At 36.2% G+C, this 24,643-nt stretch overlaps 1 protein-coding gene across 1 annotated transcript in view; it reads left to right on the plus strand.

The window, feature by feature from the left end:
• The first annotated feature begins 3,886 nt into the window (after window positions 1–3,886).
• The window catches only part of SKA2 (spindle and kinetochore associated complex subunit 2), a 54,119-nt gene continuing 33,362 nt past the window's right edge, over window positions 3,887–24,643 (plus strand). The window contains exon 1 of the mRNA XM_044672001.1: window positions 3,887–3,927. Coding sequence (XP_044527936.1) covers window positions 3,895–3,927 — 33 coding nt within the window. The 5' untranslated portion in view covers window positions 3,887–3,894. The remainder of the gene's footprint in view (window positions 3,928–24,643) is intronic.

Genomic DNA, 24,643 nt, shown 5'->3' on the forward strand with positions numbered 1-24,643 from the left:
TATTTGCAATCCTGGGTAATTTATCTTCCCCTAGCTTCTGAGCCACCACACACTGTCTTTTCTCTGAAACTACTCCTTTTCTTACTACTTCTCTGTTTCTCTTCTGACTACTTAGAGTGAATAGTCTTCTTTTTTTCTCCCCCTACAACATATTTTTTTTAACCTCTACCACAGTAAGGGTTGTGCAAATGAGGTTAAGTGACTTGCCCAGGGTCATACAGCTAGGAAGTGACTAAGGCCATATTTGAACCTAGGACCTCTTGTCTCCAGGCCTGGCTCTCTCATTTCACTTACAGAGCTTCAGCTATCACCTTCATGTAGATGATTCCCTAAGTCTATATCACCAACCTTGACTCAAGCTTTATATCCTAAACACAATTACAACTGCATAGAGAACACATCAATATTCCATCATTATTTCAGACTGAATTTGTTAGAAAATGAATTTCATTGACCCATAGGACCAGAGCTTTTTCGTGGAAAGGGTACTTAGCAGCCATCAAGTCCAACTTGAATGAACAAATGAGGAAACCTAGACCTCGGGAGAGTAAGTGACTTGCCCAAGGGCACACAGCTAGTAAGAGGCTATGGAAGAATTTGAACCCAAGTCTTCTCGACTGCACTATTCACTACACCATGATTCTTCCTGACTTAGGGGCACCATCATTCATCTAGTATCTGATAGGTGAAGCCTCAGTATTAGTTTTGACTCTTGACTCTGTATATCTAATTCATTAATAAAGCCCAATGAGTCTACCTCGTCTCTCCCATCTGTCCCCCTTCTTCCTCAATGCTACCACACTAATAAAAGTTCTTCTTTGCTATCTCTTGTTTTGGGCTACTGTCCTAGCTTCTTATGGTTTTCTAAGCATGAGACCAAGTAATATAACTGTTCAAAATCCTTTAGTGTCTCCTGCTCATCCTTGCCTACTGAGTTAATCAAATGAGTTTGATTTGAAAAAGGATTCAATCAATCAAGCAAGCAAGTATTTAGTAAGCACCTACTTTGTGCCAGGCACTATTCTGTGTCCAAGGATACAAATAAAAGGAATGAAACAATCTCTATTTGCCAAAAGCCTGTATGGAAGAGAAAAGAAGTATGTATAGATTTACATGTAGCATTATTATAAAGCTAATAAATACCAATGTATACAAAGTACTTAAATACAAAGGAGTTTAAGAGAGAGGGTATTTAGTGGCTAGGGGATCAGGAAAAGCTTTATGCAGAAAATAGTGTCTGAGATGCATCTCTTCCTAGCTCTGTGACCATGGGCAAGTCACTTAATCCCTGTTGTCTACCTCTTACTGCTGTTCTGCCTGATACTTAGGATATATTCTAAGACAGAAGGTATGGTTTAAAAAAAGATTCCTTTGACATCAGTGCATAGGATAGACTAGAATGTAGAGATACAACATGGGTAGACCAATTAGGAGGTAATTGCAATAATTTAGTCATGTAGCAATGTGCACCTAAACTAAGGTGGCAGCTATACAAGTGGAGAAAAGGGGTGCAAAATTGAGGAAAAAGATGGGATAAGAGAAAGTAAGGAGTTTAGAATAAAGGCCAAGATTACATACTTGAGACACTGGAAGGATGATGGTATCTTTGAGAGAAATGATGAGTTTCAGAAATGGGAAGGGTTTAGGACAAAGATACTGAGTTTAGTTTTGTACATGTTGAGTTTGAGTTGTTTTCAGGACATTGTTTGAAATGTCCAATAAGCAACTGGTGATCAAGGAAAGACTGGAGTTGAATATAAATATATAGATGGAGGAATCATCTGCATAGAGATGTCTCCCAGTAACTGATGATAGTACCAAAAGAAAGATTATAGAAGTAAGAGAGAAGAGGGTTCACCATAATTAAGAGATGTGATATGGATGATGACTCAGCAAAGGAGACTGACAAGGAGTAGACAGAGAGGCAGGAAGCAAACCAGGAGTGAATAGTGTCACAAAAACCCAGAGAAGAGAGTTTCCAGGAAGGGGCCTGCAGTCAACAGTGTCAAATGCAGTAGATAGGCTGGGAAGGATTTAGGTGGCAGAAAGACTATCAGAATGAACAATTAAGATATCCTTGGTAACATTGGAAAGAGCAGTTTCAGTTGAGTGATGAAGTCAAAAGCCAGATTGCAAAAGGTTGATAAAGGAAAGAGGAAGTAGAGGTAGGGAGGGTAGAAAACTAAATCATTATTTCATTAACCACAAACTAAAATTTAGCATTTCCTTTAATTATCAATGTGATTATTCCAAGAAAATATCTATACCCTTCACCAGTGCCAAAGAAGTTCAGGATTTAAGAAGCCATCTCTACCTCAAAGGATTGAAGTATGTGCAAGATTTTATGCTAAGCACTTCTTTCAAAGGCAAGACAAAACAACTTGCCTTCAAGAAGTTAACCCACTAATAGGGAATAGATAAGACATATACATAAATAACTAAGGCATGTGAAACGTAATAAGGGCAAAAGAAGAGTCTAATGTGCAATAAAACAAGGAGATACAAGCACCTAGTCTGTCTATCATACATTGCTAAAATTACTGAGAGGTAGTATGGCCAAATAGAAGGCCACCTCAGAATTAGGAAAAACTGAGTCTTAACAGGAACACACATTCTGGTTGTGCTACCATGGACAAGTCAGTCTCTCAGCTCCCCCTTGACTCTAAATGTACGAGTTCCAGATTTGCATTGAAGGAAGGAATTTCCACACTCTTAATGCATAAAATCATAGGTTGGGTTCAAACAAAAAAAAATTTACTAAGACTACTTTTGATTTGCTACCTATTTCTCTCAAGCACAAGTTGCTTATCAGATAAAGCCCCATTTCATGACTTTATCACTAATTTTGTCGCTTAATTATGTTTAATTTAATATTTTATATTGTGTTGCATTGTTCTCTAACTTATGGATGCCAGCCTTTTCCTTAGGTCGCTAGCAGGCACACCCAATACGCCCAACAGGCGCCCAATACGTCCGCTGTTGCTAGAACTGCACAGGATACATCAGAATACGACATATATGCCTTATTGTGCTGTGACTGTGCTAAAAGAAACTGAATATTCCCAGATAATTTGTATTGTGGACGCATGGGTGGAGAAGTGTGAGCAGAAGAGAGACAAATTCTTCTATTGGTGCCGGCAAGTTCTGCCTACCCCATCTCATCCCTTTTCTCCCCTCCCTACCACCCAAACTAGCCTCCCTCTGCAAGCACGGAAAAGATGCAAAGCAGTGCCAAGCTCCACGATCCCGGGAAAAACGAGGGAAGATCTCCCTGCACTTACTAGTATAAGAGCCCCGGGAAGTAAACAGAGTCTGGGTAATGTCTTCTCGGGCTGCAGCATCTGGGAGAATTCAAAATTAAACCCTTGGCATGGGCGGGCCAATCAGAGCCACCATCTCTCTTCATTAGCTCTCCTGTTGAGGAAAGAAGAGAAGGTATTTTGTGATTGGGTGAGGCATCCCCACTCTCTGGCCAATCAAAGTAGTGGCGCTTTTTGTATGAATTAGGTTGTGGGGGAGGTACCCACCTTCACAAAGTGGCTTATGGAAGCTCTTGTTTGATTGGTTGATGCTTCTTCCAACCCTACCATTAAGAAGCTTGATTCTACCGAAATTCTGCAATAAAATTGAAAGAAGAAAGTAGGAGCAACCAATAGAAAAAAGGTGGAAGGGACCCAATCTCTATGCGACGTTTTGTGCCTTTGCCCAATAGGGGAGACTGTTTCATTCTGAGGGCGGGACCCAGGCTCCAATGGGCGGGCGGCGATGAGGCGAGAGAGCCAATGGATGTACCGCACTGAGTGACAGCTGTCCAATGGGGATGCTCCATGCTAGCAACGTTTGGGTTCGAGGGCTTAACCACTGCCGCCGCCTGAGGAATGTCAACTATTCAACATGGAGGCGGCGGTCACTAAACTGGAAGTGATGGTAAGTGCGAAACTAAGGAGACGGACTTAGGCACTCCTTTCACCAGGAGAAAGGAGGAAGCACAATAGAGTCTCTGGGAATCTCGGGATGCACAGATACTTGATTCCGCCCTTACCCCCTCCCCAGCAGAAGGGAGTCGCCACCGCCTGGGCCCGTTTAACCGCCGCGGGGAACAAGTTACATCCGGGAAACGCGGGAAGGAAATGGCGGGAGATGCCGAGGAATCGGGGCCGTGGGATTCCATCTATCTAGTTGGGGTTCATGAATGGGGTAGCCCTCGCGTTCCCCCCCTCTCGGAGGGGGCAGATGGTGCAGCCTGCCTCCCAGGTTTCCCCCTAGAAGGTCTGAATGGATCGGTCCCCGTGCTCCGGTAGAAGGGGCGGGGTTGGTCCATTCACACGCTATGGGGGTTGGGGGTTGGCGGGAGGAATCGGGGTCCGGAAAGGAGTGGTGGGGTCACGGAATGTCTTTCGGGTTGAACCATTTACACTCCCGCTGGGGGGCTCCGGTAGGCCGATTTGTTTCCAACGTGGCCGTTTGGCTTGCCTCGTTCACACACCCCCTGGAGGGGGCGGAGAGGGGTGGGGCGGGACAAGAGCTTGTGGATCGCTCGTGGATCCTGCCCCGCGTGGGGAGGAGGGACCGAAGGAGGCGTGTGCGGGACAGCGGGGAGACTGCACTTTCCCCGCGACTGGGTCCGGTCGGGGGTGGGGCACGGGTCATACCATTCCCTCCCCTTGGGTCGGTTTCATTCATCCCCCCAGGAGTGGGAGGGAAGGGACTAGATTGGAAGCCACTCCCGCGGAGGAGAGGGGTGACTTTGGGGCTGAGGGGGAGGTCGCTGAGGTGGGCTGGAGGGAACCAAGCTAGGGGGCCCTTTCTTTCTTTCCTCTTTTCTCCTTCCCTCTCACTCCTCCCCCACTCACTCCCCCTTCCTCCCCCTTTCCCTTGTTTCCTGTGCCTTCCCCTCCCCCACATTCCCCTTCATCTGTCTAGGGCTGGGGCGGGGGGCGCGCTGTGCATTGGGGGAGGGGATCTCGGGCTTGAGCTCCCCTCCCCCTCGTAGGCTTCCCTCCTCTGCGGAGAAACGACCTTCCTTCCCTACCGACAGCCACGCCTTGCCTCGCTGTGCTGCTGCTTCGGCAGCTTGGGTGCATGTGCTGCCTTCCCCCTCCGAGCAGCTGCCCAGGCTTCCTTTTGACGCCTTGATTGGCACGAGCCAGGGGGGACCCAGAGAGGAGCAGCACCCCGCTCCTCGCCTCCCTCCCTCCCTTGTCTCCAAATCCCATTGCAGCCCTATTAGAGCGTTAGAAAGGTATTTAGCGTGAGGCCTTGATTAAGGTGGGGAGGTGTGGTGGCGCTTAATGTTTTAACTTTTAATTCTCCATTTCTTGTGTAGTTTTTAAAATGTTCACTAACTGGGTAGTTAATTTTGAATAGCGACCATATCAAATAATCAGAAAACAGTTCAGTGGATTATTGTTCTAACCTTGTTTCTCAAACTTTTAAAGAAACGAATAATGAGAATCACATCAGCTTTATCGGCTTCATACTGTGTTCTCAAAAAATGTTTCCAAGTTTGGTAGAGTATGGGGTTTTTCCCACCCCGCAGAGCTTTTTGAAAACGAACAGCAATTTTACTTTTTCACAAGAAAGTTCTATCAGATAATGAATACTTTATTCGGTTCCCAGTTTCTAAGAACGTAATGCTACCGAACTTTTAAAGAACACCAGTGTTGATAACCAAGTACTGCAGCACATAATGAGACATTCGTGGCAATACTTAGCATAGAATCATGCTCATCATAGGTGCTTATTGAGTGTTTGAATTGGGTCAACTTTAAAACAAGTAAGACTCAAAGATAAAGGGCAGGGGTTCTGTCCAAAACTGAGGTTATATTGGTAGAGCAGAGACCTTTGGCAGTGCAGAAAAATGCATTTTGAATATATTTTGAGAAACTGTAGAAAGGAAAGTAATCTAGCATATTCGAGAGAATAGACTATCCCAAACTTAGGGTGTGGTTTGGAAGAATATGAGGAGTTGGAAGTGAGAAAAGAGAATGAAGGAAAGGAGTAGATGCTTGGATAGAAGATGTGTGTGAGAATTGTGCGATGAGATTTAAGTAGTGGTGAGCCTTGGGATGAAAAGTATGTATGATGTGAACTGCAGTATAGAACCTCTGGTAATTTAAGCCTATGGTATATTTGGTACCAGGGGAAAATTAAACTTTTAAGAGGGCCAATAATTTTTATTTTAATTTGTGAAAAAAAATTATGCTTATTGATTTTCCCCCCTCTCATCCTAGTGTAATTGTGATCATTCTTCCAAGGTTATCACTTTTTAGGTTATGTTCCAGAAAGATGTTTTTCATCCTTTGTGTATTCATGAAAACCTTTCATTTTCTTTGGTTCTCTATTGGGGATGATGGATCTATTTCTAATGTAAGCCCTCTAGTTTGGGTCCTCTTCCATTAAAATTAATTTATATTCATTTTCAGGTTAGTGAAATTATTTTCTTATCAAAAGTTGAATTAATCTTAATGTAATTGTTTCAGAAATAATTGTGCTTTTCATTTGTTGAACTAGTAAATTCTTTGAGGAGTAGAATCATTTCTGCATTTTAAGAGATATTTACAAAGGACTTTACAGATATAAATTCTTGTAGATGCAGAAGAATCACTAGAGGTGAGGTAACAAGACTGGCTGACAACTTTTGGTTTACTTAGCACAGACTTGTTTGTCTAGCTTTTTCCAGTCCCAGCACCTCTCCTAGTAGATCTAAGTATGAATCCTTAAAGAATTTACCATAATTTAAAAGATCTCCAAGCCATGATACTTCACTCTAGCAACCACTTTGTAAATTTTTAAATAAAAAAGTTTTGGTAAATAAATTCTGCCAATATGCTTCAGTTACCTCATTGAATTACTTGTGTTTTTAAACTGTTTCAGGGGTATCTTTAGCAAATCTTGCAAACTGTTCAACTGTTAGACATTTTCATTAGGTGAACATTATTGAATAATATAAGCGATATTTCACATATGATTTAAACTTGTCTTGGTTCTCATTTCCAATGCCACTTAAGTATCCTACTTAAGTTTAAATTCTTGCCATCTATAAATGTGAATGTTGTTTCTTGTGCTAAACTTTTTCCCTCCATTTTATTCCTAACCATTTTAGAATGGTCAAATCATTCTTAATGTTTCTGGGATTAATTCACTTAAAGAGCAGTTAAACTCAACACTGGCAAAATTTTAAAACTCCACGGTATAATTAGTTAGTAAGTACAATTGCCTTAAAAAATTAAATTGAGGCAGCTGGGTAGCTCAGTGGATTGAGAGCCAGACCTGGAGACAGAAGTCCTAGGTTTAAATTTGACCTCAGCCACTCCCCAGCTGTATGACCCCTGGGCAAGTCACTTAACCACAAATAATTGCCTAGTCCTTACCACTCTTCTGCCTTGGAACCAATACATAGTATTGATTCTAAAGTGGAAAGTAAGGGTTAAAAAACAATTTTTTTTTTTTAATCAAATAGGTCCTGAAATTTAACAGTGAAGCCATGATATTTTTTGTTTGTTTGTTTTTATAAATGAATGATGTTTTCTTATCTGTATTTTAAAAATTGTACAACTTCCAATGTGTGATGTCTTCATGTTTTCTAATATCTTCCTGTAACATTCTTTTTTTTTTTTTTAATTAAGTAACCCCCTCTGTCTTAGAATTAATGTTGGTGAAGAATGGTATCTTATACTTGAGTATCAAATTTGAACTCAGAACTTCCCCTTTCAGGCCTGCCTCTCTATCCATTGAGCTACCTACTTCCCTTAACATTCTAAATATTTGTTTACCTTATCCAGATCTTAGGGACAGAGATGTTTAAGGCAATCCTTACTACACTTTTCAAATATATGTCAAACTTTTTTGACATCATCATCATCATTATTATTATTACCCCTTGAGGCAGGTATTTTTGCTTTGCTTTGTATCCCTGGCACAATGCCTAGCACATAATAAGCAGTTAATAAATGCTTGCTTACTAATACTTCATTTTAAGGTTAGTAAATTCTTCACTTCTAAGAGCTATGCCATGTAATAAATATTTTTAGGCTATCTAATAATACTGCCAACAAACCTAAATATTAAAGATAAAGTACCTTAATTTTAGCCTTCAGAGTAGATATTTTTACTGAATTTTTGTTACTGCATATTACAAGTAGTGCACTTTTCACAGCCACTAGTTTAGTTTCAGAACCTCTTAATCATTTTTACCCTATCTTCATTTAGAGAAAAAGGTCCAGAAGATTTATCTAGGAAAACATCCTTTATGAGGCTAGGAGCAGGAAGGTTATAAGGAAATCAGACAGTCTTTAACTTTGTAGGTGTTAAGTTTAGATTGTGAGTAGCTTTTTATTTATTTTGGAGGGGAGGAAAAGCTTATTTTATTTGACTTTTCCCTTTAATTTCTTTATAATTATATATTTTTTAATTGAGTTAGTCTTTGTGTATGGAATTACAATATATCCTTGCTATTGGGTCTTTTAGTATTTTAAGTTCTTTTCTGTTGATCAAATAATATATTATTAAAAATGGTATTGCTTTTTTCCTCCCTAATGTTTTGAGTTTGAATCTTGAAAAACATCATAGTTTGTTTTTTTGTTTCTTAAACCCTTACCTTTTGTCTAATGATCAATATGAAGTATTGGTTCCAAAGCAGAAGAGCAGTAAGGGCTAGGCAATTGGGATTAAGTGACTTTCCCAGGGTGACACAGCTTGGAAATGTCTTCTGGTCATATTTGAACCCAGGACCTGGCCCATCTCCAGGCCTGACTCCATCCATTGAGCTACCTAGCTGCCACTGAATCATGAGTTTTAAATGTTTTAGTTCCTATGAAGTTAGAAATAAATCATAATTTCCTATGTAAAACTGGAATTTTTTACTTCAAATTACAATAAAAGTCTAGTTGGCAGATAATTTGTGAAAAGAAAATGTATAGTATTAATGCTATGGTATTAACTGAGAGAAGAAGCTTTGCCATAGCCTTGGATTGTCAAGTGACTTCATCTTCCCAATTTATAATAAAAATAGTATGTTAACATTTGTAACATTGGTGTTAACATTGTTTTATGTAATACAAGATTTAAAGAGACTGGTTATAATGCAGTTGTGAACAGTTTTGTCACTTTTATTTAACGGTATTAAGTACAGCAGACCTCATTTCTGCTGAGTAGATTTTATTCTGTAGATAAAAGGACATGGCACAAAGGGGAGGTTGAGCAAGATCAAGAAAATAATAGCCTTTAGCTCCATTAATCAATAAATTTCAAATGTGGTTTATGACTTTAAATAAGTAGCAGGAAAGATGAATTAGTAGTGCTTATTGCACAGTACATAATTTTTGATGTTTCCTTAATCTGTTTTTTCTTTAGTATGATTGGACATCTTATTGACTGAATGGCATTTGTCTAGTGCCCTTTTTATGTTGTACTACTAGTGATCCTCCACAAGAAGCAGTGCAATGTTAAAAGGGCATTGGCCAGTGATACCAGTCACATTTCTGAGCTCCCACAGCTGCCTTTTGAATGGATTCTTCAGCTTTCTAGTTGGATTAGTTACCCTTAAGCAAAGGAAGTAGATGACAGTTATGTGAAACCAGGGTTGTCTTCTGCTCATTATTTTTTTACTTAAATTTGTGGGAAGTGAAAATGCTTTCTTATCATTAAAACAGGGTGGGAGGGTGTAGTAGGAAAGTAGGGAGAAAGAAGTTTAAAATTACTTCAGAGACAGAAAAAAATGTGCAACTGGCTAGAGTATTATACAGGTTACTCTTTAATAGTGGATATTGACTCATTAAATGCCAAGGAAACTATCACTTGCTTTGTTGCTTTACAGCAAAAGGGAGAAGATAGTTATTGATTACCCTCACCAGACTCTTAAAAAGAAAGAGGTGAGATGGTAAGAACAGTGTACTGCAGGAATTTCCAGAAAGATAGACTGAAAATTAAGAAACTGTGCACCCTAAATGTTTTGCCTATGCTTTTGGTTCTTAGTATTTAAAGAGGAGATTCATTGCATAATGAAATAAAATGAATAAAATTCAAATTAGGTTGCCTTTTGCTGCATTAATTCAGACCTTTAAAAAAGGAAATATTTTTACAACTTTTATTAGTGGTAATTACTATAAGTACTTTGATACCTTATGACACATTTTTTTAAAAATTCCACTCCAAAACAGTCCTTCTAATAGGATATTAAGAATGGACAAGTCATTGTGTTACTTTTAAGTTGGCATTTGAGTCCAATTTTTATCCACATTGAGGTGAAGATTTTTTTGGTTAGGCCTATCATGGTAATGATATTTTGGGGTTTCTCAAGTCAAAAATGGCAACCTTACTGAAATGTCATATGCCCTTTGAAACCTCAACTGGAGATTCGATCTCTATAATATTTCTTATGATAATACTGCTAACGAATGCTCTGACTTTATTGCACTACTGTATTTTACAGCTAGCAGTGCAATAGTATTGTCAAAGCATCTGAAAGCAGAATACACAGCAATATTTTGATTCTTGCTTTATTACTAATGATTCCTTCAAAACTTGTGGGTAATTTTTCACTTAATTTGTATGTTTCCTAATTGTACTAGAAAGACATTTGTCATGTATGAAGTTTTAATTTTATACATTACTGAAATTTGTGATACTAAAATTTTTTAAATTTAAATATACTTAAAATACAACTTTAAAATATGTTTTAGACTGTTATATATATTTATAAACTTTAATGTTGGAAAAAATGCTTCTATATTTAAAGCTTAGCCTGGCTGTTAATGCTAACTCAAAGAAAGCCTTATTTATATGAATCAATTCTGTACAAACTTATTTGTTTTAAAGACTAACAAAAATGTTATTAGAGGTACATTGTTTTAATGGCAGTAAAAGATAAAGTGAAATAAATCTGTAAGTCTATGAAGTGTCACCTCATTTTTTAAAACATTGGTATATTGTAAAAAGACTTTGTTTTGCTTCCATAAAAGCATCTTATCACTTCCTTATTATGAAAATGGCATCATAATTTTAATCCCTATTCAAGTAAGTTTTGAAATTTGATTTTGGATAATTGCTGGTTAGATACTTTTTCAAGATGAAATGTTTTCTGTTTATTATAAACCTTTCCTTTTCAGCCTGTGAATCAGTCTCTTCTTGTGAGTATTCACATTCATTGGAAGATTCCAAGATTGATAGAAAAATCTTTATTTTGTGTTACAACAAACAAAATATGAGTTGAGAATTTCAAAGTATTTTAAGTAACATACTTGTGAATAATCTGTACATTTATCAGTGTTTATGTACAAACTAAAGTCTTTGTACTCAAGTAATTGCCTCAATGATCAACAAACTTTGTTGGATTGTTTTATATTGACAAATCTTATAGTTTATTTGACCTTGATTATTTTAGGTTGGGTCTTTTAGCATATCAAAGGGTCTATTTTTTTTTTTTAACCCTTACCTTCCAGCTTGGAATCAATACTATGTATTGATTCCAAGCAGAAGAGTGGTAAGGACTAGGCAATGGGGATTAAGTGACTTGCCCAGGGTCACACAGCTAGGAAGTGTTTTAGGCCAAATTTGAACCCAGGACCTCCCATCTCTGGAGCTGACTCTCAATCCACTGAGCCACCCCGCTGCCCCCTCAAAGGGTCTATTTTTTAAATCCAACATAACGACAGTCTTGGAACCACTATGTAAAACATCAGCATAATTTGTCCTTTTAAAATTCTCTCACTAAAACTAGTTTGATATACTAATAGACTTCAGTTGAAAATAGCAGTTTTAACAAAATCATCAAATCATTAATTCTTGGAAACTCTTAGGAAGGGTAAATATTACCCAGTTTACTAATTGTTGGTTAGCTATTAAATATCTTAAGATTAACTATCAAAAGTATCAAAACATTTCATTAGAAAGCCATTAGCGAAACATATATGAAGTAATTTCTGACTTGGTTCATTGTAATTCTGCTTAACTAAATATCTAGTATGTAGACCTTTAGGCAGATTAAGAACCTTGATAATTTTGAAAAAATGCAGATGAATTTCCCTCAGGGGGGCAGTTACTTGTTCTAATTTAAGTCAAGACTATTTTAGTTTCTTTGAAGCAAAAAAGTCCCAGTCATGTGCATTTGAGCTCATCCTGACTATTAGTTCCAAGTTTACATATGCTATTAATAAAAGAAATTGACAGATTTCTGCTTATGAGTCTTAACAAAGTAGTAGATAACACATGATGTTATCTATATAGTTGTAAGGGAAATGAAAGTAAACTAGTCAGCTATAACATAAATCTCAAAGGTGCTTTAGGAACATTGTTAAATTGACAGTCTGTAGTGATAGAATTTTTTAATAACATGTTTTGATATGATTTCAGTAATGTACTTAATGTGTAAACTTCCCATGCATATCTACAATAACATTATGCAATCTTTGTTTCATAAGCCATTGAGAGATCAGTGTGATTTGACTTTCTAAGGCAGGATTTGAACCCTATGTCTTCCTGGTTCCAAGCCTCTTCACTCTTAGAAGAGAAAACTTTAAAGTAGGGTAATTACTTTCAGTGCTATTATATTCAGGAACAAATTTAAGGATAGATCTTATTCAATAAGCATTGCACTATATGCTACATATTGTAACAGAATTACAAAAGTGAAAGAATGACTGACTTCTAGCTTGGTGCTTTTTTGGGTAACAAATTTAGGACAGATGAGTAAATTTAAATGCAAAGTAAGTTCCCTGGATTGAGGAGAGAATAAATAATTGTGGGGGATCGTGATAAAGAACAAGCAATGGTAGCAACCCAGACAGTGCTCCTGGAAGAGTTTTGTACTTTAGCTGAGTCTCAAAGGAAACAAAGGTTTCTAAAAAGTTGAGTACATTCTAGGTAAAAGGCTGATGCCCTGCCTTTATTTTTTATTTTATTTTTAAAACAATTTTTCCTGGGTTATACATATATTGTTATGCAAAACATTTCTATATTGTTCACTGTTGTAAGAGAATATTCCCATGAAACAAAAAACCAAATAAACTAAAATGTAAAGTTGTATTCTTTGATCTGTATTCCAATTTTGTCTGGACATGGATAGCATTCTTTTGTCATAAGTCCTTCAGAATTGTCCTGTTGTATTGCTGAGAGTAGCTGGATCTTTCACAGTTGATTGTTCCACAATATTGCTGTTACTGTGTACAACATTTTTCAGGTTCCGCTTATTTTACTCTGTATCAGTTCATGTAGATCTTTACAGTTTTATATAAATCATCCTGCTCATCATTACTTATAGCATAATAGTACTCCATCATTCACTACAATTTGTTCAGCCATTCCCTAAATCAGTGATTCCCAAAGTGGTGGGTGCTGCAGCGATCCAGGGGAGTAGTGATGGCCACAGGTGCATTTATCTTTCCTATTAATAGTTATTAAAATTAAAAAAATTAATTTCTAGGGGGATAAATTATATTTTTTCTGGAAAGGGGGCGGTAGGCCAAAAAAGTTTGGGAACCACTGCCCTAAATGATGGACATTCCCTCAATTTCCAATTCTTTGTCAACCCAAAAAACTGCTATAATCGTTTTTATACAAGTAGGTCTCCCCCATTCCCTCTTTTTTTTTTTTAAACTCTTTAGGATATACATCTAGTAGTGGTATTACAGGACCAAAGGATATACACAGTTTAATAGCCCTTTGGGCATAGTTCCAAATTGCCCTCCAGAAAGGTTAGATCAGTTAACAACCCTATCAACAATGCATTAGTGTCCCAATTTTGTCACCATTTCCTCCAACATTTATTACTTTACTGTCTTATTGGCCAATCTGACAATTGGTGTGAAGTGGTACCTCAAAGTTGCTTTAATTTGCATTTCTCTTATCGAGAGTGATTTAGAACATTTTTTTAAAATTCTTACCTTCTACACTATGTATTGATTCCAAGGCAGACCAGTGGTAAGGGCTAGGCAGTGGGGGTTAAGTGACTGGCCCAAGATCACACAGGAAGTGTCTGAAGCTGGATTCGAACCTAGGACTGGGTCTGGCTCTCAATCCACTGAGCTACCCACCTGCCCCCTAGAAAATTTTTTCATATGATTACTAATACCTTTGATTTCTTCATTTGAAAACTACTTGTTTGTATCCTTTGACCATTTGTCAATTAGGGAATAGATTGTGCCCTCATAAATTTTACTTAGTTCTTTGTGTATTTTTTTTTTTTTACCCATAACTTCTCTGTATTGTCTCCTAGGTGGAAGAGTGAGTGGTAAGGGTGGGCAATGGCGGTCAAGTGACTTGCCCAGGGTCACACAGCTGGGAAGTGTCTGAGGCCAGATTTGAACCTAGGACCTCCTGTCTCTAGGCCTGACTCTCTCAATCCACTGAGCTACCCAGCAGCCCCCCTATGTATTTTAGAAATGGACTTTTATCAGAGAAATTTGTTATAAACATTTTTCCCCATATATTTCCTTTCTAATTTAGTTACACTGGTTTTGTTTGTACATACGCTTTTAAATTTTGTAATGTTCCCTTTCTCTTGTTTGGTCAAATTCTTCCCTTCTGACAAGTAAACTATTCTTTGTTCCCCTAATTTACTTCTGATATCACCCTTTTTGTCTAAATCATATACCTATTTTGGTATAAGGTGTGATATATTGGTCTATACTGTAATATTTCTCTATTACAATACTTAGTTTCTGCCATTCTGTTTTCTAGTTTTCCCAGCAGTTTTTGTCAGTTATCCCCAAAGCTGGGATCTTTAGTTTATCAAACACTAAATGGCTAAGGTTATTTACTCCTAATCTATTTCATTGATCCCCTTTTTCTATTAGTCAGTACTAGATTGTTTTGACAATTACAACTTTATAGTACAGCTTCAGAGCTACTTCTGGGCTACCTTCTTTAATTAATTCCCTTGATATTCTTGATCTTTTGTTGTTCCAGATGAATTTTGTTATTTTTTCTAGTTCTATAAAATAATATTTTTTCATGTTTTGATTGGTATTTTAAGTAAAATTATCATTTTTATTACATTAGCTTGGCCTACCCATTGGCAATGAATGTTTTTCCAATTGTTTAGATATGACTATTTGTATGGATGCCTAGCCTTTAAGGAGAACTAGTAAGTCAGTTTGGTTAAAATAGTTTGTCCTAAGAAATTACTGAGCCTGGGAAAGTAGACTTGTGCCAGGTTCTTTAATGCCCAGTACAACCACTTGTTTTTTGTTTGTTTGTTTGTTTTTTTACCCTAGAAATAAGTGGAAGCACTGCAGCTTTCTGAACTGGAGAGTGACATGGTTAGACCTGTGCTATAGGAATGTCACTTTGGCAGTTGTGTGGATCTCCTAAAATAGCTAATATCCATAAGACCACATAAAAATAATGCTGTGTATACTAATAATTCCTTTTAGGTTTTTTTTTTTTATCATTACTGTTTTCATAACACAGTGGAGTATACTGAATACTGTTGACCTTGGAGTCAGGATCACCTGGGCTCAAATCTTCTCCAAGACCCTTGAACAAGTCTCCTAGGATTATAGCTCTAGAGCTGGAAGGGACTGCATCTAACCCAAACCCTCTTTTTCCAGATTAGGAAATTTAAAGCCCAGAAACTCAGGGTAACTCAGAGATTATTTACAGGTAAGTAGTGTCCATGAGGTAAGGCTTTAGAGCTAAATGTTCTTTCCATTTTACCACACCTTAGGCAATTCTAAGATTTAGATATCAAGTGAAAGGTTGGATTCCCTTTTGGTATTTCAAAAATCAAATTGTAGGTCTTTTACATAATTATACTATTCCATAGTGCCTGTTTTTTAATTTATATAGAGTACTTTCCTCACAGTCATCCAATGTGGTTAGTACATTTTGTTTTACAGGTGAGAAGACTAAATTGTAGAAATTTTATATAACTCCTACCAGGACAAACAGTAAATAAGGGAGCTGGGAATTGAATCTTAAAGCATTATATAACTTTAGGACCTATGTCCTTAGCATTATCTCCACCCAAATATAATTGACTGGAATGAGACCTGTAAATTCCTGTTATAAAACTTTAACAATATTTCTATTTGTTACTGAAGATACACCTCTTTTTTCATTAGTTTCAAGAATGAAACTTTCATCATAAGCAGATTTTTAATAACACAGAAGAATTCTTTTTCTCCAAAATATTAACCATATATCCCTCATTTACCCATCAGTTATCTCCTTTAACAAATTTTAGTATTCTAACTACATTCTCATTCTATTGGCATTTTCTGAGAATTCTTTAATTTTAATGTTAACTCAGGGCTCACTGGAAATTTTTTTGTTCCAGTTCTTATGAATGAAAAATTTCTAATATTAGTATACATTTTCATCATTGTACATAATACAGAACTTGTCACTGGGAAATCTTATCATTTTACAAGATTCAATCAATCTTGTTTTCACATTTCATCAGTACTCTGCCCCTTTGGTTGGAGGGTGGAGCCTTGAACTCCATTTAAGGAGGGGACTGATGTCTCATTTTCCACATGGCTGCACTCCTTTTATATTTATTTGGCTCCTTCACCATCTCCCACCTCTCAGCAGCCTTTTTAGCTTTCTCTTGTGTTATCTTTCTTCCATTCCCCAGTCTTTGCCCAAAAAGCCCCAAATGGAGTCATGAAGAGTCAGGTATGACTAACCAACTTCCCCCATTAGATTGTAACCTCCTTGCAGGCAGGGAGGGGTTAGTCTAGTATTACAGCACTTAGCACTGTGCCTGAAAGAACATACAATTGTACATGAAACTGATCTATTATGTACAGCTTGCTTTTTAGTATATGATAAAATAAGCATCATTTTTCATTGTGTGATATAGGAAATTAAATTGACTATCGCAATACCAGTCCATATCCTGGAAATTTATCTTTTTTAAAAAATAAATTGTCGATACCAGCTTATTTTTTTTTGTCATTTGACTCCTCACAGAAGCAGGGTATGTGAGCAGGTTCTAATTTAACTAAAAGGTCTTAATAATTAAAGTTTTTCTGGGCTCAAATCAGTAGAATACTTTTTTTAAGCTTCTGTCACATCTTTGCTTCATAGATCCTGCCCATTTGACTTTTATTAACCTTGATTTGTTAATATAGAATTTTGTTTTTTCTAAACCAACTATCTTAAAAAATATTTAATGTGTAGGCTCTTCAACACATTTTTATTTCATATTGAAACAATATGGTAGTGTTTGGACTTTGATATTTTAAACTGTGCTCCATCATTTAAAAATAATGTGTTAAATAGGAATTCTTTAACTGGAAATTTCTTAAATATCTTAATGTCATATTTGCTTGTATGATAACTTCAGTGCTATTTTTTAGTGCTTTTATTTTTAGAGGAAGATTATGAATATTTTATATCTGTGGCTGAGAAATGCAGCAGAAACACTCATGGCATGGATTCTAACAGACAAGTTTACATAACATTTAAAAATTGCTTTAAAAGATACCAAAGATCTTGGGCATGGGTCCAAGGACATCATTTGTAGGGAGTGAGGATGATAATAGCTCATCGAAAAACCATTTCACTTCTAATGCCAAAATATACTGTTCTCTTCCTGAACCCCCACCCCACCCCTTTTCCTCCAGTGTAGCTGCATTCCTTTTATTTGACTTATTTCTCACCATTTAAGAATGGTCTAATTGGAACAATGAGTAGAGTTGTATCTTGGAATGGATTCTAACCTGAGGTGGGGAGGGCCTCTATTTATTTATTTATTCATTCATCTACCTATCATCTATCTATTTATTTATTTTGTTTATTTATTTATTTTTTGTGAAATGAATTTCTCAAAAGTGACATACATCTCTTTGATCCCTTACTTGGATAGCCTGAAGATAAAAAAGGAGGAGCTAATTGCTTGACCGTGCCTCTGGTGCTTATGGAGTTGTAAAAGTTTTTAAGGTCCTCAGATAACATAAGGATACCAGGCCTCTCTAGTGTTGCCCCTTTGTACATATGATCCTGAAACAAACTCTGAAAACTGGGGAAAGCTAGCCATTTTTTACCATCCCCTAGAGGTAAAATGTTACTATGTGAAGGTTTTAGAAAGAATAGATTTCACTAAGGTAGGGGCTTAAATCTTTTAAACATCCTAAAATATGATTTGTTGCATATAGGGAGATATTCTTTACGTTTATTCTTGGAAAAATTTCCTAGATTAAATACAAGGGCAAGAAAGGTGACAATGTTGTTCATTTACAAGTAGAAATGAGCTAATGAAAGTAAGGTAATGTACCAAATGGTAAGCTAGCAATGGAACCCTGATTTGGTGACCATTTGGGATTATTATGTGTGTGTGTGTGTGTGTGTGTGTGTGTATAAATATATACATATAACTATGTAGTTATATGTTTTTTGTAGACTTATGTATAGTTTCTTCATAATATATCAGAAGAATAGTAGAAATAAAAATAGAAGATGGAAAGGTTTGATACTTTCAACAATTTTATCAATTTGTAAGTGTTCATTATCTACTATGTGCCACACACTGTGCTAAGTGTTGGAGATACAAATACAAAAATAAAAACTGATCTTGCCTACCAGTAGTTTGCATTCTATCTAGGAAAGCAAATATAGATATGTGAATAGTTTTTTGAAGGAGAATATACTCAAAGCTTGAATAATGAGATGTAGATCCAGAAAAGCCATTGAAACTTTGCTTTTTTTTTTTTTTGAGAAACTATGCTTTTTAACTTAGTACCTAAAACCATTTTCATGTCATCATCAGATTAACTTTACCTTTCATTTATTTAAAAAAAATTTAAACTTGGCTTAAAAGGGGGGGGATTAGAAATTACAATTTAGAATTTGGAACTGTAAATTTTGAGTTATAACATTGCGTCTTGCAATTTTATTTGAACCGTCAATTTAGCAATATTGATAATTTAATGAGATAAATATTGCTAAATGCTGTCAAAGTTGCTTAATTTCTTTTGCAATATATTAAGGGGAAGTTTTGCAAATATGTATTCTTTGCAGCTTAATCCCATTCTTACTCTTGATTCAGTAAAGTATGTCATTGCTTTTGTGTTTCAAGACTTGTAAAGTATAAAAAGGCCTAAATCCTACTCTCTGTAACCTTGTTATCTGATATCAATATACTCATTAAACAACTATGCTATAAAAATTCCTGGTTACATTCTCTACATTTGAATTGTAGAACCCACATACAATAAGAACAGCATACAGGAATTTTTTTTTTAACCCTTAATTTTTGGTGTATTGTCTTATAGGTGGAAGAGTGGTAAGGGTGGGCAATGGGGGTCAAGTGACCTGCCCAGGGTCACACAGCTGGGAAGTGGCTGAGGCTGGGTTTGAACCTAGGACCTCCTGTCTCTAGGCCTGACTCTCACTCCACTGAGCTACCCAGCTGCCCCCCATACAGGAATTTTTAATTGTTTTTTTTTTTTTAACTATAACTTCCTCATTAGATGGAGCACTACAAGAAGAATCCATGATAAACACAATTTCTTTTGAAGGAGTTTGGCATGGTTCTTTTTTTGTGTGTGTATTGGTTTTTCTAAAGTTATAACATGATTTTGAGTACCTGTACTACGCAAGAATGCACTCTTCATTTCATCTTATTCCTTAAAGTATAGTTCTTCTTAGGACACATTGTTTTGTGTTGTACTTATTTGTACATGCCTTTCTCCTCTGCTACATTGTGAGCTCTTTGGAAGGCAGGCACCATGAAATATTCATCTTCCTATTGATTTCTCACCTCCTCAGCCAACTTCTACTACCCCTTAAGCCTTGCATATAGAAAATAAACAACATAATGAATGAACAAATTAAATCCTCTCTTGAGAATTTAGGTTCTTGCCCAGGGTCACATAGACATTGTGGGTCAGAGTGGGTCTTAAACTTAAGTTTTCCTGGGTTTGAGGTTGGCTTCTAGCCAGAACACCACATTTTCTACTGTTAAATTCCAACACCTCTCCTGGGCCCAGTCTCTGTTGTTTTTCCCTTTCCTAGCATATTGCCTTACATATCATTTATATTTAATTTTTATTGTAGTTTTGAGGATTTGGCAAATACAATAAATCCAGTTGTGCTGAAGCAGTTTATATTAGACAGTTCAGCTTTTTTCTTTTCTTTTTTTTTTTGGCTAACCACTTTATTGTTGCCATCTAGTAGAAGGAGCAAAAGTATTTAACCCTGTAGTATTAGCTTCAGAAAGTCTGAAATCTTCTTGGAAGTTAAGTTCATTGGAATGTAGCCCTACATTTCATCTGTTTATAACTGATATAAACAATCAGTTGACTTCCCTAATTTAAAAAACCTCTTAGCTCACCAGATAACTAACACTCCCTCTAAAAAGAAGAGGCCTCTGACTTCAGTGCTTCTAAAACAATTTTTTTTTTTGTTCTCCAAGCTTCTAAAACATTTTTGTTCACCAGAACGAATAGGGACTAACAGTTTTGCTTTTGCTCGTTTTAAAAAATTAATTTCAGTGAATATTACCTCTTCAGATAGACATCCATCTATCCATTGTTGAAGTTATAAAGCTGAAATTATTTAAGAAACATATTCACTGCTTCTCATAGTTCAGTTTTGTTTTAGTTTAGTTTTGAAGCATTGCTAGCTGTGGAAATTTGTTGTTTTTCCTAATTTAAGCCCCCCCCCACCTCCATGTTAATTGTTATGGATAATAAAATTCCTTCTCAAAGGAATTAATTGTTAAGTGATTAAATACCAATAAATATAGAATCTGGGTGAGTTTCATGGAGGCAGAGAAGTTGCTCACAAAGATGAGTACTAGATATATAGATGCTACCTAAATATATTGAATCCTAATAAAAATGTGTTTGTAGTTAGGCTGACCAAATAAAGAATGATTACTACAGACATTTTGAAGCATAGTACATTTCTAAATTACTATATGCTAGAAAAATTCAAGTCTCGAGATAAAGACAAAAAAAAAAAAACAGTTCCTTCCCTTAAAAAAGTTCTAATGGGGTAAGGAGTTGTGATCCAGAGGTTTGGGGTTAAAAGGGACCTTAGAAACCACCTAGCCTGGAAAGTGATTTGCTCAAGGTTTAACAGATAGAAAGTAGTGCTGAGAGTTGAACTGGGACCTCTGACTCCAAATCCAGCTCTCTTCCAACATGTCTATTAGGTGAATTGATATAAAATATACATAAACTAATTTCAGGAGGGAGCCCTAAAAAGAGTGGGTCTTTCCATTTGTTGGCCCTTATTTGTGGAACAGGATAAAATGGAATATGACATTTCAAAAGGATTAATCATGAAGGGAAAGAGGGAGATCTTGAAAGTAAGGAAATTGCTTAGGTAGACAGACTTTTAAAAATTGAAAACCATTTGTCAGAGACAAGTACAGACTCATGTACATATATGAACCAGTTATGATTTTATATGACTTATGTGAACATAGGATTTGAAATGCTAATTTTATTTCCCTTGGATATAAATTTTGGTGGGAAGGAGCCTCTGCCCACACACTTCCACTTTGGCAATGCCATTTATGTGAAATGGCATACAGGAAGTCTTGTAGCACCTGTGTACCTCACTGTTTACCATTTCAGGTTAACACAAGTATCTTGCAGGCATGAGATAGACAAAGAAATTTTATTGAAGGCAATAGATAAAATTATGTAGGTGATATGTACCTCAATTAGTTATGTAGAAATTATAGGCAATATACTATATACAATTTATCAATACCAAATATCTTCTAAAGAATAGTTAGGTACCTAAGCCAGCAGACAATTCTACTTGTCTTCTCCTATAGTAGCAAAAACATAACTTTTAAGCCCACAGATCTGGATTCTAATTCCAATTTGCTATCAATATAACAATATGCAAGTTTTCAAAATTCAGTTTTCCTTTTATAATTTTAATCTTTGATCCTAGTCTAATCTATAGTATAGCTGTACTCTAGGAACTAGCTCTCATTTCTAAGTAGGGAGATAGCACTCTTTCACTCCTTGTCATCTCAGTAATCAAAGGGCCCCTCTCATTATATCCTTTCCCCCAATACATAAACTTGGAGGAGAAACTCCTCTTATTCTAGTATATCAGTCTAAGAGGAATAGGGACCTCAGGGTGATGGAAGAGAGGAGAATAAGGGATAGATGAGGGGGGAAAAGGTTTTATCACAGTTCATATTTGGAAGCAGAGTGATTTCCAAGATGATATATAGGAGATGCCCAGGGGCTAGGAGTCAAACAGGAGGAAGGCAGCTGCAGCAATTAATATTGGAAAGGGGAAGAGGGGGGGTAAATTCCCCCAGTAGTGGAGCATTTTTTCATTTGGCCTTCAGCTTCAGTTTCCTAGGAAATAATAAAGGGATGGGAGAACAGTAGGAGCAGTGCCACTAGAAGACAACCTTTGTTTCTTTAAATTTATTTTTAAGTTGGATTGATACTAAGCTGGCTATACCTATTCTTTCTTCTCAAGTTGAATATTCCTAAGCCATTTTCTCCATCTGTTCACTTTTTCTTAATTACTACTTATTTAGTAAGCAATGCACTACATTAAGTTAAGATGTTTAAAGTTTGAAATAAAGTATATGAGCTTATGAAACATGCATTATATTTTTAACATATGGCTCAGATCTCTTAACTGTGACTTTTCTCAACTACCTATAACTCTCAAGATAATTATATTTTACAAAAATTCATTGCTGTCCCAAACTAATTCATTATTATCAGCTAAATCTTAAATTAGCTAATCCTTGGGGGCTCCCTAAATTTATTTCTATAGAATTTTAAGCCCATTGTCTAATCTTTTTCAATGAATTTTTGTTCTCTAATGAGATATATACTGCTACTTTTCTTCACAGCTTTATTAAAACACAATAATTCCTAAAATTTCCTCACATTGTGAGGTTTTCTTGGTAGCTATTTTAATGTACCATGTGGTTTTTTTTTTAAAGGTCCTAATAGTTATTAAAGAGAACTAAAGTTAATTAAGCAGTAACTGCTATCTTCACTGTTTTACAAGGCAATTATGTAGCTCCCAAGAGTCCCATTTATATTAGAGAGGGATATTTAAATGAAGTGTGGTGGCATTATCATTAGCTCTATCCATTAATCAGTCTGAATTATTACATATTAATCAGTTTGGGGAATATCAGGATTGGTCAGTTATAAAACTTGAGTTTCCTATTTTAAAATTTAATTTAATTTAAAAATACGTATCTTATTGATACTTACCAGATCCTAGAACCCTATCGGATGTTATCTCTGCTGTGTGCATAGCTGTGATTAGTGCAATATTGCTTATAGGATTTTAGAGTTTGGAAAGAACAGTGGCCAGGCTGAAGAACTGATAAAGAAGATGCTATCATCCTTGATTAGAAAAAATTTTTCTCATTCATACCAAATTTTTAAAAATGTTGAATAATTGTACTTTTGTTGATGTTAGAAGGCCACAGGATTATAAAATTTGTAAATTGGATGGAAGGTTCCTTACCAGCCATCTAGTCCAGCTGTATCCAAAAAATAATTCTCCCATGATATACCTGACAAGTGATAAATCTAGCACTTGTCTGATGCTCTCAAGTTAGGGGCAACCTGCTACTTCCCAAAGCAGCCCACCATATTTTTTGGGTGTCTCTAATTACAAAGTTTTCCTTTATATCAAAACCTAAATGTGCTTCCTAGCGACTAATAGTCTTTTTTCTTAGTTCTCCCATCTGTGGCCAAACAGAAAGGAATAGATAACTTTTCACATATTGAAAAATTTCACACATTCACATAAGATGACTATCATGTCACTTAGCCCTCACTTCTTCAGCCTAAACAGCCCCCAGTAGCCCAGTGTCTTCACCTAGTTTTCATATAGCACAGATTCTTGACCCTTCAATGTTGAGATTATTTTTCTCTGGATGCTCTCCACCTTATCAGTGTTCTTTATGAAGTGTACCCAAAACTGAACACAAACTTTATGTGCTAATTTGCAATAGGGATTGTCAAAAAATCAAAATTTTCATTTAAAAATTTATTAATAACTTGTTTTTTATCAGCTACATTTCCTAATATATCCATGCACTTCTTCCAGACAGCTTTCATTAACAAAGCATTTTGAAAAGGGAAAAGACGTTCATAAAAACTAAGTCTTACTTTATATGCAAGTGGTTCCACATCTATAGTTCCCCACTTGTGTATTGAAAGGAATAGGTACTGTTATTTACCCACATTTTACAGATGCAGAAACTGAATGAAACTTGCCCAGGAGTCACACAGCTAGTAAGTATCTGAGGCTGGATTTGAACTCAGGCTGTTAGAAAAAGAGGATTGTATATGAAACAGTATACTTCTCTTACATAGTTTAGATTTTTGAAAAATATATGTATCACATTTAACACAGTAATAAAAACTATTCTTATCTTTATCTTTAAAACTTTATTTTCTTTGTATTTTAAAAATACTCGGTTGATACTCTTTTTTCTGATTTTTATTTTGTCTTTACATCATTATTACTATCTAGAAGTTCTCCCTTGTAACAAATAGTTATGTAAAACAGATTTGTACTTGATCATTTCTGAAAGTTTACAACAGATTCTGTACCTCTAGTCTATTACCTCTCTGCATTAGTTTTCTAAAGTCATGACTGATTATTAGATTGATCAAAGTAGCCAAGTCTTTTAGGGTTGCTTTCCTTTACATTATTATAATTGTCTAAATAGTTCTGA

Source organism: Gracilinanus agilis, chromosome 4 (genome assembly GCF_016433145.1).
Source record: "Gracilinanus agilis isolate LMUSP501 chromosome 4, AgileGrace, whole genome shotgun sequence".
Taxonomy (NCBI): domain Eukaryota; kingdom Metazoa; phylum Chordata; class Mammalia; order Didelphimorphia; family Didelphidae; genus Gracilinanus; species Gracilinanus agilis.